Genomic DNA, 15,672 nt, shown 5'->3' on the forward strand with positions numbered 1-15,672 from the left:
AACATCTCACAGGACATTTTCTCATGATCTGTCTACCTCCTGCAGGGTGAAGAGAGGAGACACTCTGTATAAGCAAATTACAACTGTTGGGCATCCTATAATAGAAAAGAGTATTATTTTCTTCCCTTCAAAATATGTCTGTACAGTTTATAGCTGTTTAATTTATCTATGGCTACAGACATATAGAAAAATGCAAATGTATTACAACAGAATCCACAAAGATTATCCCAGTAGTATTCATGAATGAGTAGAAGTAATGGCTAACTATAGTATAGCAAACTACTGACTTTAACTACCTGTTTGTTTTTTATCTAGAGAATGGAACTGGATATCCAAAACGGCTGTACCAGCCTTGTTTGAGGATTCTCATGGCAAGAGCTTCACACTTACCCCAGATTATTTCCCATATAAAATTCTGGTGGTTTTCCAAATGTTCTTTATCTCAACAGAAAATGTTTAAGAAAAACAACTTCCTTCTGTTGTATTTACATATGGATTTCACAACCTGAAATATAAAATGTGCTACAGAAAAAGAAAGTATCTTTAGATCAATACAGCATCTCCTCGCTCTAGTACTTTCCTACACAACATCAATGTAGTTATTTGTAATGAGTCAACATGTTCAGGATAATGACCTATAATCTTGAATCTAAGAAGCAAAACATGGCTTATTATAGCCTACTCTCTTTGTGGGCATAAAAGCACTCAGTTTAATGGGAATAAGACATCATTACCACTAAATCTGACTTACATAAAATTGTCTTCTGTAGAAATAAATGCCAAGTAAGGCGGTGCAGGATGGTATCAGTTCCATTGATTAAATAAAAGTGAAGGAGGCAGATAGGTCACCTCACCTGCAGCATTGCCACTGCAGTCATGTTGGGAGCCAGGGGGCTGCAAATGCCTGTGACAGTTCCACACTCCTGAGTCCGCGACTGTAGAATTCTTTAAAAAGCCCACGGACAAGTCAGAAGTTACAAGGATGTCAGCATATTCACTCCGGCTGAGAAGGTGGACGCATAATTTCCAGGAAGGACTCTGAGCTTCTTGTAATATATGCAGCTTGCATACAATTTTCTGGCATCTTGGCCTGATTCCTATGTGATTACTGAGGCATGCGAGGTGGACCTGAGAATGATTTCAACCATTTCTACCCAGATGATTCTCTGTGTCTGCTATATCATCTCTGTTTTCTTTTTGCGAATGGCTAATTGCATGGCAGTTTTCTTTCACTTTATTGAAATAAAGATCTCAAGTGCTAAAGGGAAATCGTGATTCAAATAAATAAAGGCTATAATTGAAGAGCAAAGGCCTGTTGTCCTCAGTGATATTTTTGTTGCTCTGCTGACTTATGTGTGCCAGAGGAGAGAGAAGGCAGAGGATAGAGGTGACTTGGCACTTTGGACCTGTCCCTGTCTGCTGCCTCTGTTGTTCTAATCCAAACTGTCACTTTAAGGAAGAATAGCAGTAAGTGTGTGCTCAAACTGAAAGATGCTAAAACAAATATTCAACATAAATTTGTGGCTGAACAAAAAGAGAAACCTGCCAAATAACAACCCTTTTCTCTTCAGAACTAGAGAGACAGCCACATCTCCACGCTGCCCTGAGCACTGTCTTCTTGGATGACCTACACGCATTCTGATCTTTTTCTTCCCTCGATAAACCTAGCGCCTTCATGAATCACTATCTTTATCATTGCTTCCATATCTCTCTCAGGAGACTCATCTCCATTAACCATCTCTTCTGTTTTAGGATTTTCGGTTGTTTGTTTTCAATCTTTAAAATTTCCTCTTCTCTCACTCCACTTACAATCGGTACCTCCTAAATCCTCCTGCCTCCTTGTTTCTTGCCCAAATAATCTCTCTACATTTCTAATCTGCTTTCCTTTTCTTCACTCTTAGAGCCCCAAAGGCCTTCTGACAGTTGAACTTCTTTTTGATTTCAGGTCACCCATACTACTTATCCCAGGAGGTCTTTCAAACATGGGTACTATCTGCTCCATCCCTTGGGCCTATCTCCTTTGGGCTCTGTCCACAGGTTAGGAAGCACCTCGCATAGCCTCACCCTACTCATTGTCCCTTGGAGACCCAGCTCTGCCTGCATTTAGGAGCACTTACCATTTCCTGAAAATATGCAATAGGAATCTAGTTCCACCCTTTGGCATGGCTGAGTGTGAGAGTTGAATTAGTCATTCTGCAAAGCAGAACAAATGCATTTTAGGGATTGGAGTCTAATTGCTTCCAAAAGATCTGTTACCAAAAATACAAGAGTCTACAGGAAACCCTTAGGAAAAAAGATGCTAGCGTGAGACTAGGCACAGATGAGGGTCAAATGAGTGTGTTATGAGAACCTAAGAAGCATGGAAGTTTACAAAAGTTTTCCACAGTTCCCCGTGGGGTACAGCCATAGGGGCTGGGAGGAGCTGAGCTGATTCCACAGAGGGGAAAATTTAAAAGAGGATTACAACTGGTCGAGGGCCCACCAGGTGTCTCAGCGTGTATCTGAATCCAAGTAGTGACCAGGAGCTGTATGGACTCCTCTGCCCAGATGGCGGACCATGAATGAGAAAGGCTCTGGTACAATCCAAGGTAATACCAGATCAAACATAAACATAAAAATTAAAGTCTGTGCACAGACACCAGTGACTTCACACCTCAAGAAGGGGGGTTGGTGCTTAAGGGTTGCCTGGGGCCTGGCGGCGTGGCCTAGCGGCTAAAGCCCTCGCCTTGAAAGCCCCAGGATCCCATATGGGTGCTGGTTCTAATCCCGGCAGCTCCACTTCCCATCCAGCTCCCTGCTTGTGGCCTGGGAAAGCAGTTGAGGACGGCCCAATGCATTGGGACCCTGCACCCGCATGGGAGACCCGGAAGAGGTTCCTGGTTCCTGGCTTTGGATCGGCGCGCATCAGCCCCGTTGCGGCTCACTTGGGGAGTGAATCATCGGACGGAAGATCTTCCTCTCTGTCTCTCCTCCTCTGTGTATATCCGGCTGTAATAAAATGAATAAATGTTTAAAAAAAAAAGGGTTGCCTGGGGTGGTAGATTTTCTAATTTATCTCAGGCAACTTTTTACAATACTTGGAAAATATACATCAGAATCCACTTCTGCATTCGATATATTATTTACATGGTTTGTAATATGAAGTTTCAAGTATATTTTAATGTAATTTATATACATTCTGTCATGAATGCAGCCATGATTATCAAAAATAAAATTTCCATACCCCCATGACCTATCACTAACATTCCTGATACAGCATTAATATTCTCACTATCCACCACCTCTACACAGCCACTCTGGGCCTCTGTCCCACAGACTGCTACAGAGTGCTAAAATCACACGCATGTGCTAAAACTAAGGAAATCACATGCTAAAGAAAGGTAGTAACTTCCAGATTAGCAAACATTTATGTGGCTGACAAACCAGCTCCGAAGTTCACAGAAGCACCACCAGGTGGCCACAGAGCTAACCAAATTTCACATTAACTGGAAAATGTCTCAACGCTTTCAGCTCCTATGGAATGTAAAATATATTTAAATGTATTTTAAATAAGCCTATTTATTAAATGTATTTTAAATAAGCCTATTTAGAAATCTGCTAAACTTTGATCCTGTTTATCACATATGGAAATCTGGATGAATTTTATCACATATTACTTCCCCTCTGCAGGGCGGTGGGTTGAAGTAGTTACAGAGCAGCTATCCAAAAAAAACTGCTGACAGCTTGAAATCTCAAAATGAGATGTTAAGTCAGAAAGGTACATATTCTTTCCTCTAGGTTCTGCAATCCAGTGTTCTTGACTTGGGAGCATTGGCAAACTAAAAATCAAAAATTCAGTCTCCTGAAAACTGGTGTTTAATTTTTGTCTTTAATTACACACTATCTTAATTTTTTTTTTTTGAGGCCTGGCAAATTAACTGGGCTCCTTGCTGTCATGAAAACCTGAAGTGTCCCTCCTCCCCCCGCTCCCGCACTGCCAGCCAACCTTCCCCAGAGATGTATAATGGATAGTTGCTGTCGGGAGCAGCCAACATCCTGTGTGACTTATGTGACATTGGGCTAGATCACTGATGACAACTGATGTCCCCCTACTAATCATCACCAAGGATTGAGAATATTGATTAGATTCCCAGGCTTGCTGGAAGCTTCCTGATGGCTTCCTAACTGAAGGTCAAGCCTTCAGGAAATTCTGGATCCATTACACAAGGAAGCGCCTGTCTCCTGGCCTGGACAGGATTCATTAACATCTTTCTTCAGGAAATCAGTAATTGTGAACTACATGTAATGGGTATCGATCGCAAGGAAGACACATTTACTGCTAGACCTTAGGGCTCTCTGGAAACAAACCAAAACACAGGCATGGAAAAGCAGACCTTGAGGATCACAGCAATGCTAGCTGGAAGCAACACATCTGAAGCAGCAGAGACTTTTCTGTGGGTGAACTGCAGTGTCAGTGCATGCTGCCCGCTCCGGGCTATCAGAGAGAGAAAGCAAAAGCGCTTGCTGAATGCGCACTACCTGTGGGGCGACAGTGGAAGCCCTTGGCTGCATCGCGTCACCTTACAACAACTCTGGGGGTTGACGGCCTCTCTTCTCTTGATTCTTACTTTACAGTTTGAGAAAACTGAGGTCAACAGGATTCAAGTCATTTGTCAGGAGAGAGAAAACTGGTAATACGTAGGGTAGTCAGAGTATCAATCCAAGAACTCCAACTCCAATAGGCAGGCTTTGGATCACTTCTCTGCTGCTGTGGTTAATACAGTTTTGGCCCCCCAGTGCAGACCTGTGTGAGTGAAATTACTACATTTCACTTCCATTCTCACTTTCCTTCCAGACTTCTCAACCTTTCAATCCACAGTAACATGATGTATGTGTTTACACAGCACAAAGGAAAGGTAATGTTAGGCAGCAAGGGTGACTTGAGGTGCTGTTGTCCAAAGGAGAGCTTTGTTTAGCCATGGGCTGAGACTTTCCTTCTGCAGCTCTCGGAGACTCCCTCAAGTCAGATGTTTTGCACAGCGTATGTACTGTGCAAGGGAGAACAGCCCTGGAAGGGTTTTTTGAGGTCTTGAAATCGTTTTCTCTGTTTTAGGGCAACCTCAGAGTCTTTAAGATGCTTTCCCAACACTTGGGGTCTTGCAGTGGGGAGATGTTTTCCTGCAGTCCAGTGTGCCTGGTCAACCTATGTGTTGCTGTTTGGCCACTGCTGGGCAGGGAAGGGAAGGCAATGGAACAACAGACATTCAGCGGGAGCCACTTGGTTAGGGCCTAAGGGAGGTCACTCAGGAGTCTCCCATGGGTAGCATTCCTCCCTGGTTTAATAAGAAAGGTTCCACCAGATGAGTGGTCACTTTCAACACATTGGGAAAGGGAGGGGTTCACACAGTTCTTCCAAACTCCAGACTCCTGCTGCACTCTGCCGTGTTTCTGGGATACGTACAAGGCTTAGTGGGAAGGATGACTTTACAGACAAGGAAACAGCAAAAGAGACCTTTAAACTCATAGCAGCTAAGAGGTGAGACAAATCTGGACTCAGGTCTCAGAACAAGGGCATGATTTAATTCATTACCACTGCATTTCTGAGCTGAGTAAAGTGATAACAGCCTCACAGGTGGTAACTGAATGACCCAAGAGTTCACCTCAAAAAGGCAGCTTTGGGGTCAAAAGCAGAGGTCAGCAGAAAGCAGCAGGTGGGCCTACCTCCACGCTAGCCTATGCTCTTTGCTGTAAGTCAGCACAATGTCAATTTATCCTCACATCTTCCCCATGTTCATCATAGTCAAGACTAGAGGAAGAACAAATGTAAAGATTTACTGTCATTCTAACAGGAATCCATAGATAATTCATTGAAAGGAAACAAGTTGGAAAGTTGGGTGATTTTATACAACTTCTCCAGCACTTAAAATAACCTACACCTCATCCTTAAAACATTCATCTCACATTAGGAGCATCCATTGTTTGATAGTAAAGCCTATGGCAATATGATAAAGACAAAGAGGAAACAGTTTTTCTCGTAGCCTAGATTCCACGTCCTTCTCACTTCTCCCTTAGAGTCTGCACCCAGGTCTGTGACTGTTCAGGTCACCAGGGAAAGTGACTAGAGAGTAATATGACCTATGAAGCGTCTCTGATGCTCTCTTTGACAAAGGACTTCTCCAAAGCTTTAGACACTGCTCACTGTAGTCTCTGGGCTGGCTAAAGGAAGGAAGATAAACTAAAGAGCACACTGAGCAAATCTGATACTTCTCTGTTGAGGCACTGCCAAGCAAGTCAGAAGAAATGTTAGTCAATTCATTCACATTTAATAGGTTTCTATACTGAAAATTTTGTCCAGCTGGACATTGTGACACTCAATATCCCACCCTCAGGAATGAGTTATCATTCACAAGCCCCATCTAACTGTAAACTTCCACACTGATTTTGAGTGAGAGAATACTTAGGCTCAGAAGGCAAAGTGATAAAATAGCAGAGCCACAAACATCATTTCCTGCATCACAGAACAGCCAAAGCCACCAGCTTCACTGGGAATCCCCTGGTATCCCGAAACAATTAAAAGTAAAGACAGAAACCAAGCACATTTACAGATGTCAGGATAAAAAGATATTTCTAATAAACAGTCAACTTGGGTTGGCGACATTTAGACTCTGCTTATTCACTGATTCCTTCATTCAACCTGTACCTGCTGCATCTTAGCCATACTTGAGGTATGAAGACGTCTTAGGGACATGAAGACATACAAGCATATAAAGCTCTGTTCTAAGGAATGCAAGGCGCATGGAAAAGTGCAGTGGTTTCTAATACAGACAGTTGTGTGTCAGAGGGGGAATGGCACTGATGGAAACGGTGAGCCCCATCACCCAATAGAGGAAGAAAGATGAGCTTCTTCGGGGGAGAGAGAAGGCATCATTCACTGCTGCCAGGCGGTGACCGAGTCCTAAGCAAGTCCAGGCTCAAGAGATTTCTTCCCTCAGGGTAAGTACACTATCAGGAAAGCTTGGGAACTGGATTAAGGCCCTGACTCTGCTCTGTCACTATCATCTTGCACTAGGAAGAGTCTGGGCAGTGTTCGGCTGGGAGGGTGGGGAAACAGGAGCCCTCTGCAGTGTGGCGGCTGTGAGGGGTGCCCGAGCCAGGCTGGACCCAATGCTTGGGGCTTAGGCCATGGTCACTGCTGCCAAGTGGTGACCAACTCTTAGGCTTTGGGTGGCCAGTGCACCTATCTGGCACCAGGCTCTGCCTGCTGGCTGCCCAGCAGCAAGCTCTGGCATTTTTAGGATATATATTTGCTGCCTAGGGATATCCACCGATAAGGCCAGTGTAGGTAAGAGATGAATTCTGGGTGATTCCCAGCAACGGGGTCACGGACCTTTCTGGCAATTGTGGAGACTCAGACCTGGTGCTTTGGAGGGGAGAGTCCATAAGATCTATTTGGGCCAGACTGATTCACCAGCCCAATGGGAATCCTGAGATGGGCTGTTAGTGTAGAGCATTACTAACTGCCACACACCAGTCCACATGAAAGCTATGTCTGGGGGCCTGTCTTGCAGGGCTAGGTACCAATACCTGACTGAGTGGTGGAACAGGGGATGGGTCACACTTGGCAGGGTCAAGACACGTAACCAGCACACAAGAGAACCAGGTCTGGGGGTAGAGTCTGTGGGGGACCTGTGGGCCCAACCCTATGGAAATACAAGTCCCGCTGGTTAGCTCACGAGTTGGGGTGGTGATGGGCCAAGCTAGGTGTGACCATGGAACCTGTCATCACTTACAGGTAAAGGAATTGACAACAGTCTGGACAGGCTAAGGCAACAGCACCCGAATGTGCATCATACACAGGATGTGGAGTGGACCAACCTGCAACTGGAAGGGGGCAGACCAGGCAGGGCCAAGCAAATCTTAACTCACAAGGAAGAACAGAAATCTGGATGGAGAACAGATCATGCCAAGCTAAGCTCTTACACTGACTGGTCTGCATGAGCCACGGATACTAGGCCACAGCATCAAAGGCAAAGGCTGAGATAGGTGAGGTGCTAAGCCAACTGGTCAGAGCAATCACTGGCACACATGTAATCTAGGGCTGGGAATAGGCCTGGTAGGGGAGCTGTGAGATTACACCCTTGCCGGGTTGCGGTTCCCACTGGAAAGTGTGGGGGCTGGAGTGGGGGCTGGGTTCTGGTCTGGATATGGCTGCAATCTCCCTTGGCACAAGTGTGAACTGGGGCTGGGTGCACCTAACTGGGGTAGGCTCCAGCACCATCTGGTGTTCTGGGGAACCTGGAGCATAAGCTCTTCTAGATAACAAATACCCACCTTAAAAGTCATGGTGATAATGAAAATCACCAGGATTAGAAGGAAGAGCTCAAACTCTAAGGAAAAAAAATGCAGGTTCTAAGTATATCATTAAAAGCTAAGGTGGCATTTTATTTCTCAATGACCTTTGATCAGTTAGAAGAAAAAGGACCAAATCCTTTAAGTGTTAAGGGGAAAATGCTTTCCAGTTAACAATTGAGCATAAGGGAAAAATGGAAATGTTCATCACACAAATTTTTAAAATTGCACCTGCTATTCACTTTCAAGAAAACATTCTGATATATACCGCAAATTTTAAGAAGATATCAGAGTTAAGAAGATAAAAGATGACTGATGGGAATGCCGTATGGGGGAGTCCAGAGGATGGTGGGAGGATGAAAAGCACCAGAAGAAATTTCTGCAAGAAGAGAATCACAAATGATCATTTGTTTCAGTCAGAAATGCTCTTCCTGAGGCAGAACAGAAGCAGAATAACCAAACTAGTTCCTGTCTATGTTGACATATATTTATCTCCTGATTAATGAACCCATCTCCTCTCCAAACCAGGATCAAGGAGCATCCAGATACCAACCACAACATTCCCTGTTGGCCTGACAGGGACATCCCAATCTGCTAGCATACAGAGTAACCCAAGGCTATTAATGTGCTGGTGGTGGCAGTGACTAACACTGCCCTTTTTAATATATTTTATGTGAAATATCAGTAGCAGTTGCATAGAAAACTGAGCTCACTGCAAACTGAGTGCTGTGTAAAAGGCAGCTGCCATACCTCTCTCTCCCAATGAAAACCCTTGCAGAGCTCTAGTAATTGAGCCACTTGGTAGAACTTCCATCCATACTGTCTTCCTTCTACTATCATATACGCCTGTAATAAACTTTGACTGGGCTGCATCTTGCTTCTTGTCAACTTTTATTTGCAAGAGAGCCACAGACCAAGTTGGTAACATTATCATTCTTGGATGCAGTTTCTGGCTTTGCTGTGACACTGTGGTTCAGAGGCTGAATCTGCTACTTAGTGGACAATCTGACAATGACTGGAGGCAATTTTGGCTGTTGCACCTGAGCTGGTAGGCAATGCTTCTGACATCTAGTGAGATGAAGTTAGGGATGGTGCTAAGCACTCAGCATTGCACAGGGAAGGCACCAGCCCCACACCTGTCCCATTAAATAGCCATCCGACAAAATGTCAACAAGTGCCAGAAGTTGAAAAACACTGTACTAGAGTTTAAAACAAACAAAACAAAATAAAGTGTGATTATTATTTTAACTTCAAGAATAAATTAAATGGATTCACATATATTTCAATTCAAATATGATTGATATTTTTAAAAAATCTACTCTGCTTGTTTTAAAAAGATCCAAAAGAGAAAGGAGGTAAAAATTATAGACATTTATACATCAGTTGCAAGACAGTAGATAATTTCTAAAAATGATTAACAAAAAAAGAAGTGCAAATGACTAAGTTAAAAATAAAAAATGTAAGGGACTGGCATTGTGGCACAGAAGCTTAAATCATGGCTGAGACAATGCTTACCACCAGTTCCCCCTGTTTGCTGCCCATCCAGCTCCCTGCTTGTGCACCTGGGAAAGCAGCAGCAGATCCATCCAGGGCCTGGGCCCTTGTCAGGCATGGGGGAGTCCCAGTTGGAACTGGGCTGTTACACTCTTCCGGAGAGTGAACCAGTGAATGGAAGATGGGTGTGTGTGTATGTGTGTGGTGTGTGTATGTGTGTGGTGCGTGTATGTGTGTCTCACTCTGCCATTCTCCTTTTAAAATAAATAAATAAATCCTTTAAAACATTAAGATAGTTCATAGTAGACGAGACTAAGTGTGCTAAAAGTCTGGAATATGAAAAATGGGAAATAGGGATAGGAAAACGTGACAGAAATTCCTCTGTTGTCATACATCTTTGAATGTCATCTGATCTTTTGAACTATGTATGCATTTTACATGAAGAAAAATTTACTCTAGAAGGTAAGATAGCAATCCGTCAAGAAATTCGGTAAGTTAATCAAAAAACCTAGGGTCTTGACTCAGAAAATGATAAATTTAGACAATCCAGATAGAACTTAACTGTCTTCACTTTCTGGTTAAAACATCAGAAGATGTGAGTTTCCTGGCTTTCAGCATAATTTTCCCCATCGTTTCAAGTTATATGCTAGTAGATAATTTAGGTAGAGCAGAGTGGGAAGGAATGTCAAGGTGCTTGGTACAGGGAACATTAGAATTGTCCCACAGCCCATGTACAATTGCGACTGACAAAGTTAAGGCTGAGTTACAGGGTGTGCGCAAAGCACTCCTCCTAGTCTGTAATACAAGGAGTAGCAAAAGACCACATTAGTGAAATCAATTGGCACTGGAGACCTGCCTTGGCTAGAATGAGGGACTAAGACATGGTCTAGAGAAAATCCAAAGGAGAGTCAGTGTGTGCCACCAGGCTAGCATGACTTCTTCACCACATCTGTGTGAGTTCATCTACTTAGGCAGAACAGAACGCAGTGGCAATTCATGCTATCCTATATTGAGGACACTTAAAATTGAACAAAGACACATAACACACACAGGCAGAGGGCAAAACTGTTCTCTCACTTTGGAATACAATCCAAAGCCTCTGAAAGCCGTACAAATCAATGAAATAAATGAGATCAGTACTCTGCAGGGAATTGAGCCAAAAAAAAAAAAAAAAAAACAAACAAAAAACAAAAAACAACCACTTTTGCTGTAACAAGGAGATAGCAACATTGCTTGCCAGCAGCACTGGTTATCTTATTCATCTGACTAAGGAGTCTAGCACCAAGGGCTTGTTTTCTCTGGGGAAGGCATTTCTTCCTTGTTTTAAGGAACACTGTTTCCATAGAGAATCAAAGCCTGAGTAGTAATCTCAGAATCTGTAAAGTGATTTACTATTTTAATTAGAAGCAGTGATTAGAATATTTTGAAATACATTACACTGCTTGGAAAGTGACAGCGCAATTTTCATTTAATTGCTAAGATAATTTTCATTAGCAGAGTCAAAGGAAATATGCATATATAAAATCTGGGGTGGTTTTAAAAAGATTTTGCATAATGAAAACATTAAAAAATATTAATAATCCAGTGGACTTAACACTAGTGTTGACTTGGTTAGAATCTTTTCCTTTTCACACTCCAATTTCTCAAATATGCACATCTTAAGTAGATTATCTTTTATGTCCCATTACAAGACACAGAAAGTGCTCAGTAGATGGGTTGAATTGGGAGGCGGCAAGGAGAAAAGGTCTCATGGTCTTTATATTAGTTGAGGTATGAAGAACAATGTGTAAAAGAAAAGACAAATTTAAATCACATGCACTAACATTCTATAGACTTTCAGTGCAGACCAAACACTTCGTTTGTGTGTGTTTGAATCTCAAGACTCTTATGAAAGACAATTTTCCTGGCTCTGAACAGTGGGCGTTACAGGAAAGAAAAACAGAAGAGGCAGGGATTAAATTCTTCGTTAAATGCTTAAACAATTTTTTTTTTTAGTAATTTAAAACTAGCATGTTTTTTCAGATAGAGAATAGCAGTGTTAGGGCCAGCCTCACAGCTAAATTGGCTAAACTTCCCCCTGTAAGTGTCTGATATCCCATATGGGCTCTGATTTGTGTCCTGGCTGCTCCACTTCCCATCCAGCTCCCTGCTTATGAACTGGGAAAGCAACAGAGAATGGTCTAAAACCTTAGGACTGTGCACCTGCCTGGGAGACCTGGAAGAACTCTAGGTTCCTGGCTTCAGAATGGCTCATTCCAGTCACCGTGGCCTTTTGGGGAGTGAACCAGTGGATGGAAGATCTTTGTTTCTGTAAATATGCCCTTCCAATAAATGATAATAATAATAAATATATAATAAATAATTTTTTAAAAAGTAGTATCTGGCCATGTCCATTCTTAGAATGGCAAGTGGCTTGTCTGTGGTGCTAGAACACAGGCTGGAGCAGAATTCACAGTCCTCTTCCCCAGCAAGGGCAACTCTTATTCTTCCTCTGCTGACACAGAATGGAAGCCAGGAAGAGCATCCCTGACCCAAGCCCAGAGCTTGCCACCCAGTTTGTGCGTTCCTGCAGCGGAGGCTCTTAGGAGGAGATTGAGGCCTGGTTTACTTACATTTGCCTTCCGTAATGACATTTTCTATCAGAAACAAAATTCAGTTTAAAGACAGGATTAGGACAACAAATATGACAGGTGGGGATTTTTCTACACACAACAAAGATTCAATTTTGCCATGTTTTGTTTCTCCTGTTTCTCATTAGCATTTAGTTCTGAATAAAAGTAGTCAGGTACCTTGCTCTCCCAGTGAACAATACTACAGTAAACACTGCTTGGTGTGACAGAACAGGGGGTCTGATTCAACCACATGACACACACTAGTTCTTTCTTTGGGTGATGTTCCTCTTGAATTCATTTTACATAAAGAAGTACCAAAATAATTCTAATTCCTGCTCATGGCACCCTAACATCCTTGCCAATGAGAATATATGCCCTATATAGGAAATGAAGCAGTTGTTATTGACACTGAATGTATGAGCATTTAGCTCAAAGCAACAGCACTCATTGCCATTTTTTATTCCATTCATGAGCAATTTTACGTAGATAAAACTGTCACAGCCAGACAGCTGTTCTTGTCTACATACAACTGATTGTTACAAAATTCTAGTCCTTGAAGGTCAGTTAGCCATCAGCAAATATTTGATTAGCACCTACTATGTGCTCAGCCTTTTAAAATGCCATTAAATATTCATGACAACCACACACACACAAAAAAAGCAGTTCCTAAGGCTTGGCCCTTTAGTTATATTATAAAAAATAAGATCCACTGATAAACAGCACAGAAGGTATGTCATCCAAAGCTGGGTGTTAAGGCATGGAGTATAATGCATGAGATAGTTCAAGAACACCAATAATCCCCCATTGATAACTTCACAATGCAAACAGAATTGGAAGGTCACCCAAGTCATAGACTCCACAGTCAAACCAGCCAAGTTACTCCTGTCAACTTGGGCATAAGCCAGTGGTGTGTTTGTAGTCATTTTTTGATGTCTCTAAATGTCCTCCTATTTCTGGGAGCCCTACAGGGCTTCCTACATGTGTCTACATCTCAAGATGGGATGCAATCATGACAAAAACTTGAAGCCATTTGTCTGCCAGCTCCTGTGTGCTCATGCCCACTGCCTCACTTCTTCTCCTGTCCTATTCATACCTTCTGTAAGTCATTCTGATGTGCTCATCATCTAGCCACCTCTGCAGGCCACTCTTAATGACCCCTTACTATCCCCCTCCTGCCCCTGCAAGGACATGGACTGCAGCACTCAACATTTTCCTCCGCTTGCTTCCTTTTGGATTGGCCTGCCAGGCAGGGATATGGAAAGGGCAGGATGGGCTGTTTTATTCCTCCACCTTTGGCCACAAGCTCCATGGGCTGAAGTTTCTGTGCATCTCTACTGAAGCAGCCAGAACTAGTAAAGTAGCCTTCCTCTCTTTCCTGTCTTCTACAGCAATTTCTCCTCTATTTTGTGCCTTAAGGGTACAAAATAGCATTAGGGTATTTCCTATTTTAATTAAAATATTAATACATAAAAATTGTACGTATACTTATGGGACATGCTATGCTGTCCCAATACTATTGTACTTTGCACAGTTATCAATTGAAGCTAAACATTAATATTTCTTCTAACATGTGTCATCTCTCCTTGGTAAAAACACCCAAAATCCTCTCTCTTAATTATTGTCCTTGAAAGGCTATGCACAGTATGTTAACTATAATCATCCTATTATTCAAGTGAACATCAGAACTTCTTTCCCCTAGATAGCCAAAACTTAGTACCCATTGATTAATATTCCCCACTTCAGATCCTCTTTATTTTCCCCAGCCGCTGGTTACCACCATTCTCAACTTTTACTCCACATATGAATGAGATCATGCAGTACGTTTTTCTCTGCTTTTTTTTGGCTAGTTTACATAATGAAAATATATATAACAATGAATATTTACACACACACATAAATGTCTATATTCCATTAAATACTATTCAGCCAGGTAAGTGCTGCAGTTCTGATGTCTATGACATCATGGGATACAAGTTAAACATGGATATGCCCCCACATTATCTGCATTTCCTGACTATTGTGAATAGTGTTGCACTAAACATGAAGTACAGATGTCTCTTCCACAAACTAACTTCATTTCCTTCATATACACACCTTGTAATGAGATTCCTGAACCTATGGCAGATTTTATTTTTTAGTTTTTAAGGAACCTACATTATGTTTTCCACAAAGATTATGCTCATGTACATTTACACCAGCAAGTGTCCACTTCCTCCTCATGCCCATCATGATTTGTTTTCTATTGCCTTTGTGGTAATGGCTTTTTAGCTGGGGTAGTATCTCATGATTTACCTTTCTCTGATGATAATGATGTGAGTTAGCATCATGCACCTGCTGGCCATTTGTATGTCTTCCTTTGGAAAATGTACATATAGATCTACTACCCATTTTTCTAATGGGATCATTTGAGTTGTCTGGGGTCCTTATATATTCTGCTTATTAACCTATTATCAGATCTATAACTTTAAATATTTTCTCCCTTTCTATGTCACATCTTTTTACTCTGTTATTTCCTTGACTGTACAACATTTTTTAATTTGGTGAACATGCATAGGTGTATTTTTGCACTTGTGACCTATGTTTTTGGGGTCTTGCCCGAAATTCCCTGACCATTCATTGTATTGAAGCACTTTCCTGTCTTCTTCAAACAATCCCATAGTTTTAGGACTTAATTTACATTTTCAGCCTCCACTCCACTTTGAGATGATGACTTATATGGTAAAAGAAAAGGTTTCAGCCTTCTCCATGTGGATATGCAATTTTTCCACCACCACTTCCTGAAAAGGCTGTCCATCGCTTCTCGGCCTTTTGGCTAAGATCAAGTGTAGTATCTGAAAAGGCTGTCCACTCCCCAGAGCGTGTTCCTAGCACCTGTGTCTAAGATCAGTCAACTGCGGATGCATAGGTTTACTTAGAGCTTTCCTAGTCAGTGAATTTTCTACCCTCTGATATTTTCTTACCCCTTTTAAACAACACTTTCTGTTTGAACAGCTCCCACTATCATGTCTTGTATTGCAATCCTACTCTCCCTCCCTTTCTCTTTTGCATGAAAATAATTTATTTCTTTTCCATATCTAAAGCACAGTTGTGCTGGTATTCTTGGTAGTTTTGTTGTTTAGTACTGTGGAAGCCTTACTCCACACTCCTCTGCCTGAAAAGCTTCTGCCACCGTCTTTGCTGTTGGGCCATCTGGGACACCCTAATGTGCTGTTTATCTCTTTTGTCTTGCAGCTTTGAG

At 42.2% G+C, this 15,672-nt stretch overlaps 1 protein-coding gene and 1 pseudogene across 1 annotated transcript in view; both read left to right on the top strand.

Annotated features, from left to right (window-relative positions):
- Positions 1-863, top strand: part of ADAM7 (ADAM metallopeptidase domain 7) — a 39,642-nt gene extending 38,779 nt beyond the window's left edge. The window contains exon 23 of the mRNA XM_058670036.1: positions 316-863. Within this exon, the coding sequence (XP_058526019.1) occupies positions 316-360 (45 nt within the window). The 3' untranslated portion in view covers positions 361-863. The remainder of the gene's footprint in view (positions 1-315) is intronic.
- A 14,363-nt stretch (positions 864-15,226) lies between these two features.
- On the top strand, positions 15,227-15,399 carry LOC118760085 (U2 spliceosomal RNA; annotated as a pseudogene).
- The last annotated feature ends 273 nt before the right edge of the window (positions 15,400-15,672 follow it).

Source organism: Ochotona princeps, chromosome 11, assembly GCF_030435755.1.
Source record: "Ochotona princeps isolate mOchPri1 chromosome 11, mOchPri1.hap1, whole genome shotgun sequence".
Taxonomy (NCBI): Eukaryota; Metazoa; Chordata; class Mammalia; order Lagomorpha; family Ochotonidae; genus Ochotona; species Ochotona princeps.